The sequence below is a fragment of the Anopheles funestus genome, chromosome X (genome assembly GCF_943734845.2).
Source record: "Anopheles funestus chromosome X, idAnoFuneDA-416_04, whole genome shotgun sequence".
NCBI lineage: Eukaryota > Metazoa > Arthropoda > Insecta > Diptera > Culicidae > Anopheles > Anopheles funestus.
In genome coordinates this window covers 1,331,958-1,357,967 of record NC_064597.1, presented here as the reverse complement: position 1 = coordinate 1,357,967, position 26,010 = coordinate 1,331,958, and the positions used below count along the sequence as shown (strand labels likewise).

The window sequence follows — 26,010 nt, the reverse complement described above, 5'->3', positions numbered from 1 at the left end:
AACCGAAGCATGTAGTAAAACGAACTTTTAACAATTTATTAGGTCCACAGAAAGGCAAAACATGACATTATTAAACTGTGTAAACACAACGTCTGTGTAATATAGAGGTCTATAGAGTAGAAGCAATTGAATCAGCCCATTTTTTAAATGATAGTGCCCTCTTTGTGTGCCATTGTTAATGTAAATATATGCTGAAGCATTAAAACTCACAACAATTAATATTTACCAACCTTTTTCTTGTTTCTGTAACCCCGCCACAAAACGCCTAGCAATTGTCGCGTTACGTTCGCTGAATGCGAACGCGATTCAGAAAAATTTTGCGAAACTCCATATAAAAAAAAATTGCGAAAAGTCGCTATACGCGTATTTTCAGCGAAAAATCGCTCTTCGAAGCGCGACTGGACGCCATGACAGTTTTCTGTAATGGCGGCCAGGATAGCTCGATTTTGCTGGCAATAACAAGGTAAACAAATACAAATTCAAAAACTAGGTAGATTGAGTGTCATTAAAAATTGTAAAGTTTTAAAAAATCGAGTGCCTTTTTATTTTTTGAAGTACTTACGTGTTGTATATAATTATTACGAATGTAAATACTCATTTTATAACAGAAGAATGGCTGTTAAAACGAAAAAATCTCATCTGCTGGACATTAAAAAAGCAATCATAAAAATTTGAAAATTTCCTAAGACTATATATAGCCTTACCTCTTTTGAGCAATTTTGCAAAAATTTTAAAAATTGATTTATTTTAATGCGAATTTGTTGCAATCAGTTTCTTTTCACTTAAATAGTGCTTTAAATTAAAAAAAGAATAAAAAATCAGAAAAAAAATTCAAAAAAAATTTTCACTCGAAAATTTCATAAGGCTTACCCCTTACGATTTTTTTGGGAAATTTTGCAAAAAAAATAAAATTGTTTTATTTTAATGCCAATGGGTTGCAATGAGTTTCTTTTCACTCTAATAATGCTTGAAATGAAAAAAAGAGTGAAAAATAATAAAAAAATCAAAAAATTCAAAAAAAAAATGTCAATTTTCCTCATTTTTGCACCAAATTTTGCCTATAACTCGGTCGGTATCCAACGAATCGCCAATCTTTAACCTGTGGTCGATAGATGGCACCAATGGCTACATTTTCTTCTTGGACAACCATGCCCTCAGATGCCTGTGCCAGAAGTTATTCCAGGAATCAAGTTCCTTACCCTGTTTGAGAAAATGTAAAATTTTCCTCATTTTTGCACCAACTTTTGCCTATAACTCGGTCGGTATCCAACGGATCGCCAAACTTTAACCTGTGGTCGATAGATGGCACCAATGGCTACATTTTCTTCTTGGACAGCCATGCCCTTAGATGCCTGTGCCAGAAGTTATTCGAGGAACCAAGTTCCTTACCCTGTTTGAGAAAATGTAAAATTTTACTCATTTTTGAGCAATGTAGCAAAAATTTTAAATGTGATATATTTTGATGGGAATTTGTTGCAATAAGTTTCTTTTCACTTAAATAGTGCTTTAAATTAAAAAAAGAATAAAAAATCAGAAAAAAATTTCAAAAAAATTTTTCACTCGAAAATTTCATAAGGGGTACCCCTTACGATTTTTTTGGGAAATTTTGCAAAAAAAATTAAATTGTTTTATTTTAATGCCAATGGGTTGTAATGAGTTTCTTTTCACTCTAATAATGCTTGAAATGAAAAAAAGAGTGAAAAATAATAAAAAAAATCAAAAAATTCGAAAAAAATGACAATTTTCCTCATTTTTGCACCAAATTTTGCCTATAACTCGGTCGGTATCCAACGAATCGCCAATCTTTAACCTGTGGTCGATAGATGGCACCAATGGCTACATTTTCTTCTTGGACAGCCATGCCCTCAGATGTCTGTGCCAGAAGTTATTCCAGGAATCAAGTTCCTTACCCTGTTTGAGAAAATGTAAAATTTTACTCATTTTTGCACCAACTTTTGCCTATAACTCGGTCGGTATCCAACGCATCGCCAAACTTTAACCTGTGGTCGATAGATGGCACCAATGGCTACATTTTCTTCTTGGACAGCCATGCCCTTAGATGCCTGTGCCAGAAGTTATTCGAGGAACCAAGTTCCTTACCCTGTTGAGAAAATGTAAAATTTTCCTCATTTTTGAGCAATGTAGCAAAAATTTTAAATGTGATATATTTTGATGGGAATTTGTTGCAATAAGTTTCTTTTCACTTACATAGTGCTTTAAATTAAAAAAAGAATAAAAAATCAGAAAAAAATTTCAAAAAAATTTTTCACTCGAAAATTTCATAAGGGGTACCCCTTACGATTTTTTTGGGAAATTTTGCAAAAAAAATTAAATTGTTTTATTTTAATGCCAATGGGTTGTAATGAGTTTCTTTTCACTCTAATAATGCTTGAAATGAAAAAAAGAGTGAAAAATAATTAAAAAAATCAAAAAATTCGAAAAAAAATAACAATTTTCCTCATTTTTGCACCAAATTTTGCCTATACCTCGGTCGGTATCCAACGAATCACCAATCTTTAACCTGTGGTCGATAGATGGCACCAATGGCTACATTTTCTTCTTGGACAGCCATGCCCTCAGATGTCTGTGCCAGAAGTTATTCCAGGAACCAAGTTCCATACCCTGTTTGAGAAAATGTAAAATTTTCCTTATTTTTGCACCAACTTTTGCCTATAACTCGGTCGGTATCCAACGGATCGCCAAACTTTAACCTGTGGTCGATAGATAGCACCAATGGCTACATTTTCTTCTTGGACAGCCATGCCCTTAGATGTCTGTGCCAGAAGTTATTCCAGGAACCAAGTTCCTTACCCTGTTTGAGAAAATGTAAAATTTTCCTCATTTTTGAGCAATGTAGCAAAAATTTTAAATGTGATATATTTTGATGGGAATTTGTTGCAATAAGTTTCTTTTCACTTAAATAGTGCTTTAAATTAAAAAAAGAATAAAAAATCAGAAAAAAATTTCAAAAAAATTTTTCACTCGAAAATTTCATAAGGGGTACCCCTTACGATTTTTTTGGGAAATTTTGCAAAAAAAATTAAATTGTTTTATTTTAATGCCAATGGGTTGTAATGAGTTTCTTTTCACTCTAATAATGCTTGAAATGAAAAAAAGAGTGAAAAATAATAAAAAAAATCAAAAAATTCGAAAAAAATGACAATTTTCCTCATTTTTGCACCAAATTTTGCCTATAACTCGGTCGGTATCCAACGAATCGCCAATCTTTAACCTGTGGTCGATAGATGGCACCAATGGCTACATTTTCTTCTTGGACAGCCATGCCCTCAGATGTCTGTGCCAGAAGTTATTCCAGGAACCAAGTTCCATACCCTGTTTGAGAAAATGTAAAATTTTCCTCATTTTTGCACCAACTTTTGCCTATAACTCGGTCGGTATCCAACGGATCGCCAAACTTTTACCTGTGGTCGATAGATGGCACCAATGGCTACATTTTCCTCTTGGACAGCCATGCCCTTAGATGCCTGTGCCAGAAGTTATTCGAGGAACCAAGTTCCTTACCCTGTTTGAGAAAATGTAAAATTTTACTCATTTTTGAGCAATGTAGCAAAAATTTTAAATGTGATATATTTTGATGGGAATTTGTTGCAATAAGTTTCTTTTCACTTAAATAGTGCTTTAAATTAAAAAAAGAATAAAAAATCAGAAAAAAATTTCAAAAAAATTTTTCACTCGAAAATTTCATAAGGGGTACCCCTTACGATTTTTTTGGGAAATTTTGCAAAAAAAATTAAATTGTTTTATTTTAATGCCAATGGGTTGTAATGAGTTTCTTTTCACTCTAATAATGCTTGAAATGAAAAAAGAGTGAAAAATAATAAAAAAAATCAAAAAATTCGAAAAAAAATGACAATTTTCCCCATTTTTGCACCAAATTTTGCCTATAACTCGGTCGGTATCCAACGAATCGCCAATCTTTAACCTGTGGTCGATAGATGGCACCAATGGCTACATTTTCTTCTTGGACAGCCATGCCCTCAGATGTCTGTGCCAGAAGTTATTCCAGGAATCAAGTTCCTTACCCTGTTTGAGAAAATGTAAAATTTTCCTCATTTTTGCACCAACTTTTGCCTATAACTCGGTCGGTATCCAACGGATCGCCAAACTTTAACCTGTGGTCGATAGATGGCACCAATGGCTACATTTTCTTCTTGGACAGCCATGCCCTTAGATGTCTGTGCCAGAAGTTATTCCAGGAACCAAGTTCCTTACCCTGTTTGAGAAAATATAAAATTTTCCTCATTTTTGCACCAACTTTTGCCTATAACTCGGTCGGTATCCAACGGATCGCCAAACTTTAACCTGTGGTCGATAGATGGCACCAATGGCTACATTTTCTTCTTGGACAGCCATGCCCTTAGATGCCTGTGCCAGAAGTTATTCGAGGAACCAAGTTCCTTACCCTGTTTGAGAAAATGTAAAATTTTCCTCATTTTTGAGCAATGTAGCAAAAATTTTAAATGTGATATATTTTGATGGGAATTTGTTGCAATAAGTTTCTTTTCACTTAAATAGTGCTTTAAATTAAAAAAAGAATAAAAAATCAGAAAAAAATTTCAAAAAAAATTTTCACTCGAAAATTTCATAAGGGGTACCCCTTACGATTTTTTTGGGAAATTTTGCAAAAAAAATTAAATTGTTTTATTTTAATGCCAATGGGTTGTAATGAGTTTCTTTTCACTCTAATAATGCTTGAAATGAAAAAAAGAGTGAAAAATAATAAAAAAAATCAAAAAATTCGAAAAAAATAACAATTTTCCTCATTTTTGCACCAAATTTTGCCTATAACTCGGTCGGTATCCAACGAATCACCAATCTTTAACCTGTGGTCGATAGATGGCACCAATGGCTACATTTTCTTCTTGGACAGCCATGCCCTCAGATGTCAGATGTGCCAGAAGTTATTCCAGGAACCAAGTTCCATACCCTGTTTGAGAAAATGTAAAATTTTCCTCATTTTTGCACCAACTTTTGCCTATAACTCGGTCGGTATCCAACGGATCGCCAAACTTTAACCTGTGGTCGATAGATGGCACCAATGGCTACATTTTCTTCTTGGACGGCCATGCCCTTAGATGTCTGTGCCAGAAGTTATTCCAGGAACCAAGTTCCTTACCCTGTTTGAGAAAATGTTAAATTTTCTTCATTTTTGCACCAACTTTTGCCTATAACTCGGTCGGTATCCAACGGATCGCCAATCTTTAACCTGTGGTCGATAGATGGCACCAATGGCTACATTTTCTTCTTGGATGGACAGGCCCTCAGATGTCTGTGCCAGAAGTTATTCAAGGAACCAAGTTCCATACCCTGTTTGAGAAAATATAAAATTTTCCTTATTTTTGCACCAACTTTTGCCTATAACTCGATCGGTATCCAACGGATCGCCAATCTTCAACCTGTGGTCGATAGATGGCACCAATGGCTACATTTTCTTCTTTATTAAAAATTTAATTGATTTATTTTAATGCCAATGGGTTGCCGTCACCCAGGAGGAAGCGTGCAAACTGTCCAAGTTGCTAATCGGCGACGATCAGGTTCTGACCTTGACCAGAACAATTATCGTTCTGTTCCCGAGAAAGAAGATAGCAAGCCCTCGGATAACGCTAGAAGGAAGGAAGGAAGACAAGCCAACCGGCCAATGCTAGAAGGAAGGAAGGAAGTTCGAAATAAAAATAGGATTCCTCGCCGGGAATTCCTAAATATTAAAACCCTTCATAAAGGATTCTTCTGCCTTCTAAACGTTAGCGCCCTCTTTAGGTATCATGTTGCTTGCCGCGCTAGCGCCCTCTATTAATGAATTTGTTTTTGGTAGTTAAAGGGTTTGTTCTACGGTATAACGTAAAAAGCTCTTGGCAGATGCACACTTGCTATTGAGACAGAGCTTTTTCGTAGTGCTTCAAACTTGAGCTTTGATTGCATTTCTGGAAAATGTATTATGAAAGAAAATGTCTTGTGTAGAAAGAAATTGTTTACAGTGAAGGTAACGTTGCGTTGGTATCAATTCCCATCCGAGCCATCTCCCCGTAGCAAGGACTGCCTATCGGGCTACTTGGTAAAAATAAGTCTAGTAAGCCATAAATGGCCGGCATGACCTCTAAGGTCGTTAAACCAAAAAAGAAGAAGTTGAATCTACTTCTAATAAAATGCATATGCTTATGAAGTTATGACCAATCGTTGATATAACAAAAATAAAATTTTGTTTAACACTCTGTAACGGTCAAATAGAAGATTGATAATTCGATCATTCAAAAATGTAATAACTAACAGTTTGTGCCACAATGGACCAGTGTGCCAAAACCGATCTTGTTTCGAAGGGATCAGAAAGGAAGGGAGAAACTAAAGTTCGGAAAAGAGACAACGACAGCGTACAATGATTTTTTGTCTTATTTTATGCATGTTCGGATCATGTTCGTGCCTTCGGTAGGGCACTATCGAATCGTGTTATGTAGCTTTGATTGCGTACGGCAAAAACGAGACAGCTGCAGAGACACATATTGATTGATTGTCGCGTTCTTTTCCTGGCTGGCGGGAAACGGGGTACTTTTTGAAACGCAAAAGTCAAATTTAAATGGGTTTTGCAAATCAAAAAAACACAACCGCCACGACTATTCTGTTTTGTGTGCAGAGGTTTTGTCCTCTTCGGATAACCGTACGGAACCGTTGTCCGTACCGTAGGCACTGAATCACACTGTTATATGAAACACCTTTCGTGGAAATTTTTGTTTTTTTTTTCTCTCTTCATATTTTGGTTTTGCAATCGAAAGCGGTAAAGGTGCATGCCGGAGCCCGCTAGTGTCATCCGAACGCGTTCGTTTCACTACTATTTCTGCTACTGATTCGACTTCATTCTATTCTGGGACACGGTAAGGTGCGAGTGATTCTCTCTCCCGTGTGTTTTACGTCGGGTGCGTGTATCTTCTGTGTTTACTGTGCAGTACGTTTATTTATTTATTCTTGTTTTCTTTTAAATAGCGCCCTGCTTGCGTTTTTTTTTATTTGTTCAACTTTATTTTAATCGCTTGTTCTGTGCATTGGATGCTACTGTATAGTGTTGCTTCCGTAAGCAACATGTGTACCGATGAAATTGGAAGCGGACCTGGTTGTTTCATGCCATATTTTCCGTTGCTGTGCTTGTTTCTTGTTTTGGTTTTCAAATCAGTGTGCGCGGCCAACGTTACCCGAAAAAAAGAAGAAAAAAATGACAGTTAACTTTAAACTTAGTACAAACGTTAGTAGTACTTGCTATAAAGGTTGCTATAAAGCAAAATAGCTGCTGAGCACATTGAAAATTACCAAGAATTCGCTTTTGTGTGCAGCTGGGTTTTATTTTCCTGTTTTTGTTGCTTTTTCGTCAGCATAATTTCGACACGCTAATCGACCGTTTTCGCGCGTGTGTGTACGTCGTACGGAAATGGACTAAACTCGTCAACCTTTTAAAAGAGGTGTGTACAGTTTGTGGCAAAAGCAGACAATCACCGTGTCGCGTCGCGTGACGTAGCTACGGAAGCAGATGTTTCTTTCCGGGGCTACTTTTCCGGTCCAACATCATCCGGGAGTGGCAGAATGCGTCCCGAACGATGCGTCAGGAGGAAAACTCGCCATCGAACCTCACCCCAACGCCGTAACGGGTCGCGTTTTTCCGAAACCCGACGGTCAGTTACGGTTCCGTGCAAATGTGGGATGGTGGCCGCTATTTATAGAAATTATTGAACACGTAAAGTACACGGTTAAACGCTGTGAGGGCCGTGCGTGAAATATGATTCATTTTCCCCCTCCCCCTTTGTAAAATGGTGTGGAAAATGGATGCTGTACCCCACCAGGATGTGTGGTTTGGTTCTGAAAAGGAAGAAATTCGAACCAATCGGCAAAGTGCACTTGCTTTGGTGCAGTGTTTGTGATGAGGATTGAGGTTTTGTGGTGCAATTTCGTTAAGATGCGACGGTTTTCCGTGAGTCATGGTTTGATGGAGGCGCCTCGCGCGCGCGCATACACTTCCCCCCTCTTTCTCTCTCTCTCTCTCTCTCTCTCTGTTTTACTCTCTCTTTCATCCTATTCACTGTACCCCGTTTCTTGACATGACAGCGAATAAAAAAACCAACAATTCACGTATCTTGTATCGGACGCGTGTGGGAGTCACGATGGGGGTTTTTGTTGCCTTACACGCCCGCACGCAGTACGCACGGTCTACACACAGACAGATATTGTGTATAAAAAAAAACAAACCGGACGATCTCTGGAGGTGACGAAATGGGCGCCGAAATAGCGCGCCCAGAGTCCGTGGGAGGGTTTGTGTCGCGTTGCAATGGGGGGTGGGTGGGCAAACGATTCTATAAAGACCGAAGACCCTTTACCCGTTGCGGTGTTGTTCATCACACACACACGCACAGCCGTTTGGTGCGTTATGTAATTTTCATTATAAAAGGATACCCGCGGGATCGTGCGAGCACACAGTTGACATTGAGCAGAGCCAGCCTTGTCGGGCAAAGCAAAGCGCGGGAAAATGGGTAGAGTACGAGGGCGAGAGTTGTAATACTAGCCTGTGTAAACAAGCCTTCCGAGATGCCCAATGAATCCATATACGTGCGGTGCCGCGCATTTATATATATATCTTGCCTTCCTACCCCGACCGTGGCCAAGCCAATCTTCTGACACACTGTTTATACATCGGAAAGCTTCCTCCCTCCCCTCTCGACCCACCCCGATCTCACCCTCCCCCCGGGTTTGGGTTCGCCTACGGCACGGACGGCACCCGATGAACGCGTCCGTTGACGCTCGTGTGCACGACTCACACACACAAAACCGAACTCTCTATCCCACTTCTCTCTACTTCGCAGCGTACGACGACGGCAACAGACACACGAGATCACGGACCAAGGCTGGGCAAGATAGAGAGTGGCGGTCCCGTACAGCGCTACGGCACACAGGCAGTGGCGAACCGTGCCAAACCGAGTCAGTGTCTGTCCATCCACCGCACACACCTCATCACATCCGAAACGGCAGCATGCGAAATCAGGTTACAGTGCGTGACGGTGGACGTGCGCACGTGCCGCGTACCGCCCGGCTGCTGGTGCAGCTGATCGTGGCCGGCCTGCTGCTGGTTACCGTCTGTCACGATCGTACCGCAACCGCATTCAACCTGGACACAATCAACTACATACTGCAGGAGGGTGAACCGAACTCAATGTTTGGCTTCAGCGTGGTGCTGCACCGCGAACAGAACAAGAGCTGGTAAGTACTGGGGACCTTGTTTCGGTGTCCTTGTTTTGCCGCGAATGCCTACGAATGCCTGTACCTTCAAGTGATGCTTAATGTGATGCGAACGTATTTGAGGTTTTGGAGTTGTGGGTTTTTGTGTTTTGCGTTACTAAGGACTCTCGGTTTGGTTACTTTTTATTTTTGCGCGCCCATAGTGTTGTAAATGTGTATTACCGACTGTGCTGAGTAGGGTTGGGTTTGCTATAAAGTAGTTAGTTTAATAAAACCCCGATTAAAAACTGGTTCAAAATTGCTTTACAGTAGTGAAGAGAAGAAAAACATGTGCTGCCGTGAAAAGTAAATGTGTTACAATTTATTTTTCCAACACAACAAAACACCAAGCTGCTCAAGAACAAGTTCTGAATCGATGCATATCAAAACCACAGTACACCCGCTTATGATGCAATCGCAGCCATCCGGTGTAAACAAAGTTGTAGTTTTAATACAGCATTTTGTACAGCTTCAATAAGTGGTTCCAACTAAACTGCTTGACTCCCTTCCTACGTAAAAAAAACCCCCTTAGTCATGGGTTAATTGCAGCTTTCAGCACGGCAAAACAACTTATGCATTCTTTGTAGCAGTTGTACGTAGAGTTTGCCGAGCTGCTCAAAAAGCAGATGTGGCTTGCAAATGCCTTAAAATGGCTACAGTTTGCGTCCTGATAAGCCATCGGGTCATGTTTTCGTTGGCATACGATTGCATTGACGTACCCCACATCCTACGCACGCATTGTAGCTTTCTCATCTACGATATGTAAACGCTGAAATGGTTGTCCATTCATTCATTTTTGCCCCGTTTTCGTTGGGTTCGCTGGGCTTTCGCTATGATTAAGACGCGCGCAAAAAAACCTTGAGTGGCACTTTATTGATTAAAGACCAAAAGGGAACAGGGCCACGAAGCAGAAATGGCCGCGAAGCAACAATTCCGATAATTCCGATCCAACGTTCGGTGAGAGCCCCGGAGTATTCCAGTTGGGAAATGGATTGCAAACAAAACAAAAAAACAAACAAAAACTGTTCTTTATTTCACTTTTTCGACGTTGTTTTGCCTTTTTTTAATTTTTTTTAATATTACCCCGATCGATTCGCTGATGTACAGCACTGTAAACGGGGTTGTGTGACACAGAAAAGTCACCGTTGCCAAATCACACATACAGATTACACCACCCCCCCGGTACGGGGTGTGTAAATGGTGTACGCGGGCAAGCAATTTGAACGATCGTACTTATTTGTTTTGCGCTTCGTGATTTCATCTTGACGGGTCGCATTTATCCGTCACTGGGGTGCTGTCCGAGTTGTGGAGTTTACTTTTCTTCTCACACTGCGCAGATATATCGTTAGATGCGTGTGGGCGGACGGTTGTGTTCGTGTGTGTGTGTGTGTGTGTGTGCGATGATGATGATGATGATGCCGGGTGCAATTATTTAATTGACAATCAGGCTGACTACCAAATGGATGGGGGCGGGGAGAGACTAAGTTCTCTTGAAGAATTACTATTGGGTATTGGTGTTGGTTGTCTGTATTTGGGCGCGGTACTTCCTTTCCACCAACACTGCCAGACTGGTTGTGGTTTTATCAATGAATTGATGAACTTTGAACGCCACTTCAATCAACATTGCGATGTAAAGATATAAGCGTACTAGACAGATCCAGGGGTACGATAAAGTGTGAACATTTCGATATGTCGACGTATCCGCATGCCCTGGTGGTCTTTCGGGAAGAATAGGACCACGATACAAGAATTCATCTGTCATACGTGCAGAGAGTACCAGGAAAGCAGTCAATTATTCAATACAAGACACTTTAAAGAGGAAGCAGTTACTGTAGATCGTTAAAAATGGCCGACCGTTCAGTAATGTTGTACTCTGCATTGGGCGGCGGGATGTCCACAAGTCACTTTAAACCTCAAAGAACATGAATTCCCGCTAAGAATTCATGGAGGTTCCGATCTGTGAATAATTTTCGGCTCCGCTTGATTTGGATGGGAATGACAAGTTTGTTTGTGACGGTTTCCTCTTAATCTTTTCACGCGTTACACACACCCGAACAGATGTAACGTGCGGGGGGTTTGGAATAGCTGTCACTTCTTGCTAGCAGGCGTTCGTATTAGTGTCCACACATTACCTAAAACGAAAAAAAAGGTTTTGAATGTATCATCCGTACACACTCTAGGCGCATATTAATGATTGCTTACCCAATATCCATCACACTATCCATTTTTGGGCTTTCCTTCATTTAGACATCGAAACCATCGGAAGTCGGAAACCCGGGGGTGGCTGCAAGTAAAGCCTTCCGAAATTGGGAAAGGAAAAACACACATATGTTTGAGAAGAAAAACACAAATGTACAAGAAACTGAAGCGACAAATAATCCCTGGAAGCAGAAGCACCAAACAAAAAAAAACACACGTGTGAAAATGCATCCTAATTTAAACGTGACGCGCTCTCGTGAGTGTTTTCCTATACGTGTGTGCGTGAATATGTGTTTACGGTCTTAGAGGAAGTGAAGCAGCAAGAGAAGAAAAGAAAAATCCAAAAAGGGGGAAAGTAATAGTGCAATAAAACATACAGAAACCGTATTATTGCGCTGCCCTTGGGAAATCTGGACGGAATTTCTCGGCTGTTTGTGCGCAACATTGTCATGTTGTGCCGTGGTACGGCACGGTACATTATCTTCGAGTGCCCGTTTTGCCCGAAATATCAACCATGTGCGCCGCACATGTGTCATATGGGGTTTTGCGTGAGCGCCTGCGCTCAAGGCCTACCGATCTTGGGCCCTGTGCGTGCGTGGTACGATGTTTGGGGAATGTATCGCTCGGTCGTGCCGCTTATTCTTGCTGTATTCGAGCGTAGGTAGGCCGAATGGTTGATGGATCCACCAGCGCTGCGCGGTTGCGCTTACGCGGTTCTATGATGCTTCCAATGGGAGAAACATCTGTTACATGTTTCCGCTGCAGCCATTGCATCGGTAACTGCAGCGAGCCACGGTACGGTTTATGTTGGCTGGGCGACACACATGTTTAGGAAAGCGGTGCTATCCCAACGTTGACGGCTGTATATAACATGATAAAACGGCAAATTTTAGAAATGGGCCCGGAAACAGAGCAAAAACATAACCAAAAAAAAAAGGAAAAAAACAAAATATAGCTAAAGGTTACGAAATCGGAAGAAGCACACAGCTGTCGCACACTTTGTTTGTTGTTTGTTGGGTCGCGCCGCGTTTTTTTTTGTTGCAAAATCGTTTTATGCGGAATGTAAGATGGCGGTAAGAAGCGCATCACTAAACAAACGAACATAAAAAAATGCAAAGAAAACAAAAAAAAATCTGCCCGAATGCGCACATTCCGAAATTCAAATGCAATGTTGCGCGCGTTACCAGCGCTGCATCAAACCCCCCGCCATATATGGGGTTGTGGTAGTCGCTGGAATTTGTCTCACAAGTAGCCATCGATTGGGATGGTTAAAACGTCGTTTGGACGGGCGACCGGTCACGAAACAAGCTTAGGTTGTGCGCACCCGCACGGGTCAGTGCCTAGACACGGGGGTAAAATGTTAATTGCAGGCCGGGCCCTTCCCCCCACCTGGGTCCAACCCTCCACCCACCCTCCCAACTTGCCCGTGGTCTGTGGCTGCTGTCGTTTGCTTGTTTGCCGTTTTGGACTTTTATGGATTTGTTTTATGTCTTCTTCTCGGTCTCGGCACCGAGATCTCCCGTTTTCGCTCGCCTCATTGTGCCACCAAGTGCAGTAGTTATCGTGGAGACTTTATTGCAGTTTATTGTGTCTTTCCAATGCCGCTTTTAAACGGTACAGAAGCGTTGAAAACCCCCCCCCCCATGACCATACGAATGAGGTAGAAAAGGAAGAAAAGGGCACGGGAACCAGCGCACAGGGGGTTGAAGGGGAAGATATCCATACCAATATGGCAAAATGGTGGACCCAGAATGTCCAAACATGGGGATATGTGGGCTAGGGTAGTAGCGCCCCAAAAAGGGTGGGGGGGTGGGGGGGGGTGGGGGAAAGCAGAAGCACTTCTGGCTATGGTGGCTACATTTTTACCGCGCGTTTTTCGCACAATTCCCCTTCCACGATCAATGTCCTTACCCCGTTTACCGGTGGAGATTGTTTGTTTGTTTTTTTTTGTTGCTTCTCCAAGATTCTCCGATACCCCGATACCTATGCTACCGGGCATGAAAATGTCCAGTGGCACGCATGCGCTACCCTGCACATACGCAATGACTCTTCTTCGATAAAGCAATATCTATATATATAGGAGAGAAGAAAAAAACACGAAGGGACAACTAAAGAGAGAAAAAAAAAGAACCAACAAAGTCATCCCTCCCTGATTGGCATTCCGGTTTCGCTGTGGCGTTTCCATTTATGACGTTTCCGTGTGTGTTTTTGCCGCTGATGATTAATGGCGGACGGATGACGATGACCCGGGACCCGGTTGATCTGGCCGGATCGAATCAGACCGCCTGTCATTCGTATTCCGTTGCCGTACTTAGAATATGAACTAGCCAGGGGGACAAGGGAACAAAACCCATCCGTTCTACCTGTCTTTGGCCGCGCGGTCGCAAATGTTCTTCTTCCATGTTTACTCTTGCTTACCAGTAATGATAAAAAAAGAAACAAACGAATAACTCTTGCGAAGGTAAGAAAGGAAAGACTAGAAAGGAAATACGGCCCTCACGGTTTATGTTTCGCGCTTATGTAAGCAAGCCGATGGCGGGTGTCCTTCAAATAACAAAAAGAAAGAAGAAAAAAATTCCAAACCGAACTGTGTCCATTTCGGGTCTATTCTGTCGGTCTCACTATCTTTACGGTGCAGGGGTAACAAATTTATGCTGGCACGAAAGGCACAACCATTCTTCTAATCCGGGAACGAGATAAGCCGCATTGAAATCGGCGGAAGACATCACCCCTTAATGGTTGTCATTAGATTACAATTGTCATGTGTGTCATCGTCCGTTACACCTCGGTGACCTCACCGCGGTTTGCAGTTGGAAGACAGCGACGAGACAACAACTTGAATGAATGGAGACGACCGATTTCGTGCGTGTGCGTGTGTGTGTGCGATTGAGCAATCATATATTCCTGTCGAAACATGATCTTGTACCCGGACGGTTTGTTGTACCCCGAAACATCAAGGTCATCGTTCCACCCAGAGACAAGGTGTATATGTAAAAGGCGTGCGCACTTTGCGTCTCATACTTGATACACCGCAAAAGCGGGAGAGCATCATTGATCGGGGAGATAGTTATTATTGTTTTCTTCTTCGCTTACTAGGTCATTTTTGCAACATAATAGCTTGTATTGACTTATTTTTACCAAGTAAAATGGGTTACGTCAAGAGTCCTTCGATAATAGGCCGGGTAGCAATTAGTAGGCCACCGCGGTTTCAGTTGAGATTCGAACTATGACCTTCGGGTGTGCTAGCCCGAACACGCAGGCACACCACCACGGGACCGTTCCATCCTACGCACGGTAGCAATGCAGTTTCCTTCATCCGTTAAGGCAAGCCTGCACCACATCCGTTGTACGGTGTTTTACAGCAAGTGGTAACAAACCATTCCATTCCAGCAGGTTTATGTTCGCATTACTCATAGCACTCATAGCCCCCTCGCCCCGGTCCAGTCACACTGGATCGGCCTATGCAGCTAACGTTAAATCGCTTTCCTTTACTTCTCACCCACACGAAACCAGGGTAATTGTGGGCGCACCGACCGCCAACACATCGCAGAAGAACGTGATCGAGGGCGGTGCTGTGTATCGCTGCGACATTTACGACGATCACCGGTGTTTTCTGGTGCCGTTCGACACGGAAGGTAAGTTAGCGGGTAAGCGGTACCGCAGCACATTGGGCAGGGTTTTTAGAAAACGGGTAATATGTCAAACAAAAACGCTTAAAAAATAATACTAATCAACATTTGCTATCGATAAACATAAACAGCAAAATGTGATAAAGAGTGTTTTCTGTCTCCATTGCGCGACGTTATTGGCCCATGACAGAGAAACCAAAAAAAAAAAAATAAGACCGATTCTATATACCGTACCTCGTTGTTGTGTCTTCTTACAGAGAGTGCAGCAATAATTGAACTGCAAGCAAAGCATAACGTTACCTCTAACATTACCCACGTCCAGTTTGATTTGTATGGCAAGTAAATTGCACCAAGTTGTACCTAATACGGCACCAGACAGCTCTGCCGCTTGTGCTGCTTTTAGAAGCTACTGCCCTTTCGTTGTAGACAGTTCCATCCTTCCATCGCTCTTACGTTTAGACTTTTGGCCTAGCCGACTAGAGATCAACCTCATACTCATATTTGCAAACAGCATTTTTTTCTTTCCGCATTGGTTGTATAGTTTTGTGGCTTTCTGTCAGCCGTCATTTTGCTTCCGTAGCGACGCAAATCAATTTCGTGTGAAATTCGCATCGAGAATTCGCAATTAGAATAGTGGTCCTCCTCCGCTTGTTACGTGTACCCTGGTAGCTGCTAATGCAACCAGAACGTACAGGTGTAACCACAGCCCCTCCTCTTTCTCTCTCTCTTGTCAGACTTTGAAGTGAAGTTCTTTTTCTTTCCCTCTATCTCTCTTACTCTCTTTATTCCGTACCGCAGGTCTGGAAAAGTGTTTTTTAACATTTAAAGGTGGGTGACACCACATTTTATGTGCCAGTTGATATGCACACAACAAGAAAACAAATCACTAATTCACACACATATAAGTAGTGTCAGGTCACCTTGTCAACTAGTGGTGCCTGAGTAGAAACTTTACACCGGTCCTAGCTAGATAAGCGCTTTCTTTCTTTCGACCATTTGCGTTCTGTTCTACTGCAGCTGGTACGGTCTTGTTTGGCTGTCGAGTCACTGGACAAATATCACGATTAGATAGCTTAGTGTACTGAGTTCTTGCTTTCTTCTGTATCCCCTCCTTCCAGGAAACAACTACAACGATCAAAACGAACAGATTGACACGAAATCGAATCAGTGGTTCGGTGCAACAGTTGCTAGTGCAGGCATTGATGGCCCGTTAGTGGTGAGTAATCGTTATCTACTGTTGCTAATAAAGACATCACTCTACGTAGAACATATTTAACTACTCTAGAGTCTTTTAGGAGACTCGTTTGACAGTTCTGTATCTCTCGATACTCAGATCACTCACTCCATAAGGTGTCTATCGCAAAAACACCTGCTAAGAATAGTACCAAAGTTATGTCAGAATTTATAGCACTTAGTTATAGAATTTAAAGAGTTATAGCAAAGTCGTATCAAGCAACTAATGCGTGTCTATAATGTGTCGTTCACCATGCAGGCTTGCGCACCTCGCTATGTATTTCACCAGCTGCACCCAAGAAAGGTGGAGCGTGTCGAACCCGTCGGCACCTGTTATTTGGCGAAGAACAATATGCGCGAATTCCAGGATATATCACCTTGCCGAACAGGTATGAGTAAAATAGTTGCCAGAAATCCGTTCCACTACACATCCAATGATCTCGTTTCAGCCTACTGGGGCTACCATCGACAGGGATCCTGTCAGGCAGGTTTCAGTGCCGCCCTAACGAAGGTAAGTCCCAAAACCTAACCTCAACGCGCACATGTCTAACTGTGTTGATCCAATATGGTGGGTTCCCTTTCTTTTGCAGGACGGTTCACGTGTTTTCATCGGTGCACCGGGCAGCTACTACTGGCAGGGTAAGTATCACTCGCACCCATGCCACGGTCTTCATACACGTCTCTTTCTTATTCCAGCCGACGGAAGTGCGAGACTGTGGTGATTCCGATTTCCAACACGGGAGAGTTGGATTTTGTGTTTAATTTTGTGTTTGCGCTTTGGCACAACACCCGAACGCCGTGTTTCGTTCCTGGCACTTTGCACGTATAAACTCCCGAAACGGGATAGAATATCTTGTGCATTCTCCGCCAGGTTTATATAGCACATAAAAGGCACTTTCATGTGGCAATTATTTTCATGTGCCTAAGATACTTCTCTATCATCATTCCCCGGTGTGGACGATGCAAAGTAGTAGTGAGCTAGTAGTTAATTCACGCCGATTATATCCCTTTTCATACATGCGATCACAACTGCTACTACTCGCCCAAAACGTTGTTCTGCTGTTTATTTTCATGTGAATCGCCGCCCATAGAGTAGATGAGTTGTTTTTTTTACTTGGATTTGAAATTCTTTGTTTTGCGAGTGACATCTACGGTTTGACATACGAGTTTATCCTTTCTTCTGGTTTTTTCTTCCCGCTCCATCCAGTAGTGCATTTGCCGCTTCTAGAACTTTCATAACTTTTAGATGTTCCTGTATGTGTGCATGTTTTTGAAGTGGATTTGTGCGTGCCTTTGTTGCACCTGTTTTTTTTTGTGTGCGTGTGTGTTAGTTTTGTTAGTGAGGATTTAGCGTACAGTAATGGGAATAGAAAGATATACCACATATTCGGCTGATATTCGGTGCCGATCAATGGGATAGATGTTGTTAGCCAGGACGTGTGTAGGGCAGCGTCAAATCTTCGCATTTGTTGGGAGAAGTTCCAGCAAGATGTCCGCGTAATGGCGACCTTATCTTTCGAACGTGATATTAGTTAATGAGATGAAGATATGCAATGCCTTAGTGTCACTATATCCGTACATTTCGTTCCGTCGTTGTTCTGCCATCGTACGATGTCCCGAACATTTCGTTCAGCAACAATCTTCATGTTAGTTTGTACTGCTGATAACAGTATTTTGAAAGATGTCTACGTATACGGTGCTGCTCAAATATATATATCATGCAGGAAATTATGAAGATGTCCCAACCATACTAAATACTGATTTTGTTTATTTCCTTTTTTTTCCTCCCTACCCCACCCGGATCGCTCTCCCACACACCAACACAAATGCAAACCATACACCAAATGCTACCCCCTTGTGCGAACCCTGGCGTCACCAACAAACAAACCACCACCACCATTTCCTTTTATATCTAATTTGTTCCTTGTGATGAGTGCACGCAATTTTTGAATGATTTCAGGACAAATGTATTCCATTAACACCGACGTTGTGTTTCCCTATAAACCCCCGCGGTATGGTCATTTTGGCGAAGGAGGTAACCTTGAACAGACCTTACGAATCTATCACAGTTAAACTTTTTTTCTTACTATTTACCACATACTAAAACCATGCTGTGTATCCTACTGTCATGCGTCTAATGTCGTCGCTTGATGGCTCCCGGTTTACAACGACGGTTAGAAAGTTTGACAGATTGGGAGCCGTCCACTAATACGCTATCCATGTCAAACCTATACCTAGTGCTTAACACGTCTACATGTGCCCATCCTACGCTTATGTCCATTGACGTTTCACTTGTTTTCGTGCGTAACCACCACACGAACGCTCCACGGGCACGAGCATGTGTTGGACGCTCTTCAATCAGGTGGCGGAAATAATTATGGTACCGGCACATACATTAGCATGTAGATGGAGAACCAATCAAGCTTACATACCGTTCCTAAGCAAATCGCTAAGTACATTCATTCCAATTAACAATCCAACCGTTCGTTAACGTCGTCTTAGTGGAAGTGACACTATCATCCAAACAGGTAATGGATGCTGGTGTTATAAACTCACGTCCATAAGTGTATAGTACGGGTTATATATCTGTGTGTTGATTAGGCAAGCTGACTTAACGTCAAATTTTACAGGAGTCAGTGTAGCGTAACCGTTAGTAGTAGTGTCCTGCTTCGTTTGGTCAAAACAGTTTGACAGATAAGCTTCCGTTAGGAAAAGCAACAAAAAAAAGGAAGACATATAAACCCAAACTAGGACTATTAGGGGAGACGAATCTTGTAGTCTTAAAACTGGTTTTCTTTTGCTACTTTGTGTAAATGGTCTTTTTTATGATTTATGTACCGTGTCCCAAACTACTACTAAAATCTAAATATTGTAGATAGAACTGTGTCTGAGATTAACAGTATGGGAAAGAGAGAAAACACACGATGCTTTGGCTTTATTTATTGTAAAACGCTGTAAAAATCAACCCGGCTTAAAGCGACAAGTCTTATCTGTTAGATTACTTTTATGACGACAAAGTTTATGACAAAAACCGATGGACAAATTCGTCTCGAAGAAAATTTGTTGAGCTCCAGTGATAAACCTGTACAATGCGTGTGTTTTCTCTCTCTTTCTCTGCCATCAATCTGTAGACCATTGCCGTTTTGCGCCTATACTGTTGTGCTGGTAGACATTAGTGCCATGAGTGTATAAAAAGTAGTTTCCGCTTAAATAGATGGCAACCTTACACTATAGTTTCCTTGAGCGGCGGTTTCAACCTTTTTTTTTGTTTTGATGTAGAAATAAGAAAACCTTAAGCGATCTGGTGGATCATGTACATGTCATTCAAACTGTCTTCTTTTACAGCTCTTACTAATACTCATTCTCTTACCACATCTGTAATCCAACTCGAACTCGTCTTATCGCCTCTCATCTTCAGTTCCTACTCTGCTCTGCAAACATGGTACATATTTGTGCTCTTCACGCTGTGGATAGATCGCCTTCTCATTTAGCGTACCAGTTTCTCATCCCATGTGCGTTCATCCATGCGGAGTGATCTATTCATTCGAGCAAAAATAGACAAAACTATCAATGAATATATCATGCAACAGCGCAAAACCAACAACGCGCTGTGCTGTAATATAGAGCGACCACACAGCGCCGCGCTTTCGGGTGTGGCTCCCTCCACGGGTAGTGGTTTTGAGCAAAAAAAACATTTTTCGACCATCATCCTTGGCTGTGTATAGTACTGTGGTAGCTCACAATCACAACCATGTCGAGGCTTTCTTGATGCTTTCTCGCATAATCAACACGTCCCACGTGCGCCACGCTCTCCCGAACACGAGCCGTGCGACGCAACGGTGTGACGACTTCACTAACCCCATTTCTTACTTCTTCAACTAGGCTAGGCAAGGCTTGCCCGGATAACTTCGCGCGCCTCCAACGCCTTCAGCACGGTACCGGTTCTCGAACGTAACTAATGCTTCTGTTCTTACGTGCTATTCGCAGGCCAGATCTATTCGTTCAGCCTGAACGACCCAAAGGACAAGGTGTACAAAACGCTGGAGGACACGAAGAAGGAAGATGACAGCTATCTAGGCTATTCGTCAACGACGGGAGACTTTAATGGTGATGGTACGCAGGGTGTAGCGGTAGGCAAACCACGCGGCGCTCAGCTGCTGGGTAAGGTGCTTATCTACTCCTGGAACATGACGAACCAGCAGAACATAACTGGTGAGCAGATCGGGGCTTACTTCGGTTACTCGCTGGCGTCTGTCGATGTGGATGGCGACCGGCTGGATGATCTGATTATCGGTGCGCCTATGTACACCGAACCAAACAACGAGGGAAAGTACGAAACGGGCCGTGTCTACATCATGTACCAGGGCTCTGTTCCTGCCGGTCGGTTTCGCGAGCTAGACACCCGGGACGGTGTGAATAGTAAGGCAAGATTTGGACTAGCCGTCTGTTCACTGGCCGATCTTAATCTGGATGGGTACGGAGACTTCGCCGTTGGTGCTCCGTACGATGGACCAAACGGGCGTGGTGCCGTGTACATCTTTTACGGTTCACGTACGGGACCGTTGGCCAAGGCGTCGCAGGTGATCCAAGCGGAAGAGTTGCCAGTTGTGACACGCCTATCCACATTCGGGTTTGCCCTGTCCGGTGGGATCGATCTGGACGGTAACCAATACCCAGACATGGTGGTCGGTGCGTACGAATCCGACAAAGCGTTCGTCTTCAAGGCACGCCCGGTAGCAGCAATGGAGGCGAGCACACTGTTCGGTACGGAGAGAAAGCTGATCGCTTTGGACGATCGCAACTGTACGGTGGTGCAGACACAGAAGCAGGTTGCCTGTACGGTTCTTCATTCGTGCCTCAAGTACAAAGGCATCAACGTACCGCCGAGCTTGGACATCGAGATCTCGTGGACGTTGGATGCACGCAAATCGCGTAATCCGCGTATGTTCTTCCTAGATCAAGACGGCAACAGCAACCGCACCCTGTCGATGCGGCTGTTCCGCGATAAGCTAGAATGCCGCAGTGATATGGTTTACGTAGCGGACAACATCCGTGACAAGATCACCCCACTCGAGGTAGAGATGGCTTATAGACTGCGACAGAGCGCTCAGAGCCGTCAGCGACGTCCCCGAGCCAACGTGGAGCCCGTCCTTGATCACAACCGTGGCACAGTACAACGCGACACAATCAACATACAGAAGAACTGTGGACCGGATAACGTATGCGTGCCGGATCTACGCATGGAGGTGAAATCGGTGGATGACTATCTGCTCGGCTCAAACAATCTGCTCTCGGTAGAGGTGTTGATCACTAACAGGGGCGAAGATGCGTTCGAGGCAGGCTTCTACATGGCCGTACCGAACGGGCTCGATTTCCGGCGCGTAGATAGACTGGGCGAGGTTAAAGACGTACCGGTGCTCTGTACCGCACCGTCGGCTGCCACAAAGAAAACGCTCAAGTGCGACATTGGCAACCCACTGTCTAGCGGTAAGGTCGTACATTTCAACGTCATACTGGCACCATCATTCTCCGCTGGTATGGGATCGAGCTACGATTTTTATCTGGAGACGAATTCCACCAACGCTGAGGTGGAGGGCAGCCAGCACGATAATGTGGTGCGAAAGAGCATCGGTATCTTGGTGCAAACAGACCTATCGATGTCGGGTGTATCGCTGCCGGAAGAGTTTTTGTACAACTATAGCGAGTACCGAACGCTGGAGGAGGCACGCACGGAACGAGATATTGGTCCGCAGGTGGTGCACATCTATGAGATCCGGAACGAAGGACCTTCGACGATTGATGAGGCAGAATTTTTCGTCCTATGGCCGTTCGAAACCCTCGACGGAGTGCCGCTAATGTATCTGCTGAACCAGCCCGAAACACACGGCAACATTGAGTGCCTGCCGACGGAGTACGCCAACCCACTGAATCTGGCCATTGACAGCGGGCTGGCACGGAAGAGTTTCCTCGATAAGGTTGGCGTGTCTGGTACGAGTTTCTCCTCGACGATGGGTCGCACGACTAAATTTAGTAGTGTGTCCTCCACTGCCGTTGGTAATGATGGTGCAGCCGGTGGGTCATCTGTTTCTTACCTGTCCACTAGCGGATCAAGCTCTGGACGTAGTGGTAGCAACAGTGGCAGTAGCAGCGGCGGTAGCAGTACTAGCTCCAGCAGTAGCAGTAGTAGCACCAGTTACAGCAGTAGTTCTAGCAGCAGTACTGGAAGTGGTACTGCTAGCAGCAGCAGTACCGGAAGTAGTGGTGCTAGCAGCAGTACCGGAAGTAGCAGTGGTAGAGTGAATGAGTCAAGGTATATCTCTACGGGTAGAGGTTCGTCGTCTGCAGGTTCAGAGGGATCGAACTATCATCGCGTAACAGGTGGTGGCTCCGAACGCCGCTATCAAACGGAGGGCAGCGACTTGATTTCTACTGGTCGAGTGCACGGTGAATATGGACAGTCGCAGGGAGAAGCATACTCTAGACAAGGGTACGAACAGCAGGGATCGCAAGGTGATGGATATAGACGTCAGCAACAACATTACGATGAAAGAACGCGCGTTGTGGACACCAGCTACGGAGCAGGTGGCAGTGGTGCTGCTTCCGGCGTTGATGTTTCATCTACCAGCAGCAGTAGTAGTAGCGGTGGTCGGAACGGTACCACATCATCGGTAGTGTATTACACATCGAAGAATCGCACGACTTACCGTGATGAAAATGGTCGGATTCATGAAACCGAGAGCAGTGAGTATCACCGTCGCAACTACGGTCTAGGTGGTGGACAGGGTGAGGTAGTACATGAAACCGGCACCACGTCTGAGGTCGAATCAGGTTCGTCAACACGCCGCCGTATGATGAGCCAGCAAGATGGCGAAACAGGTCCGTCGCGTACGGGTCTGATTACCGAGTTCATGCACCTAGGTGACTACACTGGTCCCGGTGTTGGATCTACCGCAAGTCACGATCTAAATCGGTTAGAGAATAAGTTCCGCACCGAGTACTCGCAGCAGCAGCATGGTGGAGGTTCGACGGCTTACAGTGCCACATCGTCGTCGGGATCCACCTCGTCTGGTCGGCAAACTCATTATACAGGTCGGGACCACCAGCATCAGAAAGAATCAGCGACGTACTCGAGCAATGCGTACAACGGTGTAGCGGACGATCTAGAGCAAGATCACGAAGATGACTACGATTCGTATGACCGAAGCGAGGAGGATAGCTACGTCGATCCGGTCGGTCCTGGAGCTCCAGACAATCGTCGCACATACCCACCCGGCTATGGTTTGCCCCACCTGAAGCAACATCTCAACCAAGGTCACGAGAATGTGGAGCAAAAGTTCCGCTACTATCAACGATTTGATCGGCAGCGACGTCAGGCACCGATGAAGGATGAGTCCGATCGTGCACTCGAAGAGGCACTCCGATGTCACGCTACAAGATGCGCGATCATTCATTGCAAGGCGGGTCCGATCGGTAATAAGGATGTGGCGTTCATAGCACTTCGTACGCGTGCCGTTGCCCATACGTTCCACAAACTGTCATCGTCTGAATCACTGTACTTCTCCACGATGAATGTGGCCCGAGTACTGAAGCTACCGTACATTGGCGAACCGAAGGACAAACCGATCAAGACGCACGAGATCAAGGTGTTGGCATCGCCGGAACGGCTTGTCAAGCCAGACGTGGTACCACTCTGGATCGTGGTACTTGCCGCCTGCGCTGGCGCTCTCATTCTTCTGCTTCTCATATATCTACTATCGAAGGTAAGAAGGAGTTTACGGAGGAACTTAGACCAATATTGCTACGTAGTATTTATGTTTTTTTTTCTCTTTCTCTTAATCTTTCTATAGTGTGGCTTTTTCGAGCGCAAACGTCCGACGGACTCGTCCGAACGGCAACCACTAAACCGAAACGGTAACTATCATGGCGACGAACATCTGTGAGGTCCCTTCCCTTTTCCCCTCAACCCCCCATGTCATGTTTATAATGGATGAGAATAGCTCGGATTGTTCGCATAGGTGATAAATTCTTCACTGAAACATTCTCGCCTTTCTCTGTCCTTATTATGTTGCAGAGTAAGTGTATGGTTCCGGTGTGCCGGACACTGTACAGGGGGAGTATACGTCACCAGTGACAGCTGGGGACGCTACTTTTAGCCGGCGGCCATACCGTCGTAACCGAGTCCAATCTGCATGATAGGGTGTGTTGGTATGTGTACGAGTGTTGAAGACAAGATGGCGCGTTCGCGCAACGGAATATGAAAGAGTAGTGTGAAAACAGTTGTAAAGCATGTTTTCTGTTATTGACAACACTTAATCAACTAGTCAAACGTTATGTTCGTATGCGTGTGCACAGTTTTGCATGCAAGAAGAAAAAAGCACAATCTCATTAACATCATCTTTTGTTTTGCATTATGTCTCTACTACTCTCATTAGCGGCCATTAGTGATTTTGTGTTGCTCATTATTATTTTTTCTTTATAGAACACAAAACGAAGTGTTCCAAAAAGATACACTTTATCGGCTAGTTAGAAAATGACTTTTATGAGTTTTACGATTTACATCTCTGCAATGGGTATGTTAGTTGTCAGTAGTAGTACTGATTAGTAGTCAGAGCTGGTGAATGACTAAGGTAAAAACAAAAGCAAATCGCACAACAAAATAGGACAGTTGGCGAACAATATGTATCTCCGCGTTGTACTCACCATACTAACTCATTAACATCTCATCATTCGCGTTAGTGTGCGTGCGTTTGTAGGTGTGTTTAGCGAAGACTGACAGATTCTGGTCGATTGGTGGCGATGCGATTGATCCGAACTGTAGCCAAACAGTTCCGAGCAAGAGAGCAAGGTGTAGGGTAGAGTGAAAGAGAAAGAATCCTTAAAAAAGGAACAGTATGAACAACGTGCCTTATGTGAACTACGTGCAGCTCGAGTGCAAGTACCGCAAATCATCTCATAAAGCGACTTGTGTCGACACCAGTCGGTAACAAATATAGAGTTAGAACGTTATATTAAACAAATACACAAATTTACAAGATTTTTTTTTTCGTAGCTAAATAATTGTTGAGACACATCATCATGGAACGTTACAATACTGATATTAAATTAACCTGGAATGATGCTGCCTTATCCCTTAGAATTAACACGTTACGGAATAACATTAGTAAGTTATTAATATCGCAGCTAGTAAAGGAGACGCTGCGTAGTCAATTTTGGAGCCCGCCAAACATGCTGGACAGGGGGATCGTGGGTCCCCCCCTTACCCGTGCCCTTCCTCTGTGCCTTCTCTACAAACCATGGAACAAACAAAAGAATACAAACAATGTGTAATATTTTACAGTAGCATGTAATCTCGTCCGCCAGCGTTCTCAGATTAATTGTATAATGTTTTGTTATATATAAACAATGGAAAAAAAATAAACAATAATAATGTGACTTAAGGACATGAGGTTTCGTGTAGAATCGTTCTGCAATAAAACCCGAAAAGGTTAGCTTGTGTTTGGTCATCGTTTGCAGCATGATGCCGCTAATTCAAATATTTAAACGGTTTAGATTATTTGGCAATAGAGGGCGCCACTGGAATCAACGCATTTGATGAAGCCATAGCAAAACCATGTGTTGCACACGTCATAGCTGTGCGTAAAAAAATAAACATTGCTCCTTCTAGCAGAAACTAACTCACGTC

At 43.6% G+C, this 26,010-nt stretch overlaps 1 protein-coding gene and 1 long non-coding RNA gene across 11 annotated transcripts; one reads left to right on the top strand and one right to left on the bottom strand.

The window, feature by feature from the left end:
• Nucleotides 1-730: 730 nt before the first annotated feature.
• On the bottom strand, nucleotides 731-4,711 carry LOC125763890 (uncharacterized). Its single transcript, XR_007418418.1, has 3 exons — nucleotides 2,001-4,711; nucleotides 1,290-1,810; nucleotides 731-1,099 (listed from the first exon to the last, which is right to left on the bottom strand). It is a non-coding gene; the product is annotated as an uncharacterized LOC125763890 (long non-coding RNA).
• Nucleotides 4,712-6,620: 1,909 nt separating this feature from the next.
• LOC125763700 (integrin alpha-PS2) lies at nucleotides 6,621-25,768 on the top strand. Of its 10 annotated transcripts, none has more exons than XM_049427126.1 (10): nucleotides 6,621-6,884; nucleotides 8,856-9,249; nucleotides 14,980-15,101; nucleotides 16,214-16,311; nucleotides 16,588-16,717; nucleotides 16,778-16,839; nucleotides 16,919-16,967; nucleotides 18,289-18,363; nucleotides 20,316-24,088; nucleotides 24,176-25,768. In XM_049427126.1, exons 2-10 carry the CDS (start codon nucleotides 9,023-9,025, stop codon nucleotides 24,266-24,268), a joined length of 4,629 nt encoding a protein of 1,542 aa, XP_049283083.1. In that variant the 5' UTR covers nucleotides 6,621-6,884; nucleotides 8,856-9,022; the 3' UTR covers nucleotides 24,269-25,768. The 10 variants fall into 10 exon arrangements, with proteins under 10 accessions (XP_049283083.1, XP_049283092.1, XP_049283102.1 ...); XM_049427135.1 differs by having other exon boundaries at nucleotides 6,621-6,889; XM_049427145.1 differs by having other exon boundaries at nucleotides 6,621-6,926.
• Nucleotides 25,769-26,010: the final 242 nt, after the last annotated feature.

Bases quoted from the DNA above. Each gene is read 5' to 3' on its own strand.
- LOC125763700 (XM_049427090.1), top strand. From the start codon at position 8,774: ATGAACGCGTCCGTTGACGCTCGTGTGCACGACTCACACACACAAAAC. The intron at 16,718-16,777 runs GTATGAGTAAAA...ATCTCGTTTCAG, and splicing joins TATATCACCTTGCCGAACAG to CCTACTGGGGCTACCATCGA. The intron at 24,089-24,175 runs GTAAGAAGGAGT...ATCTTTCTATAG, and splicing joins TCATATATCTACTATCGAAG to TGTGGCTTTTTCGAGCGCAA.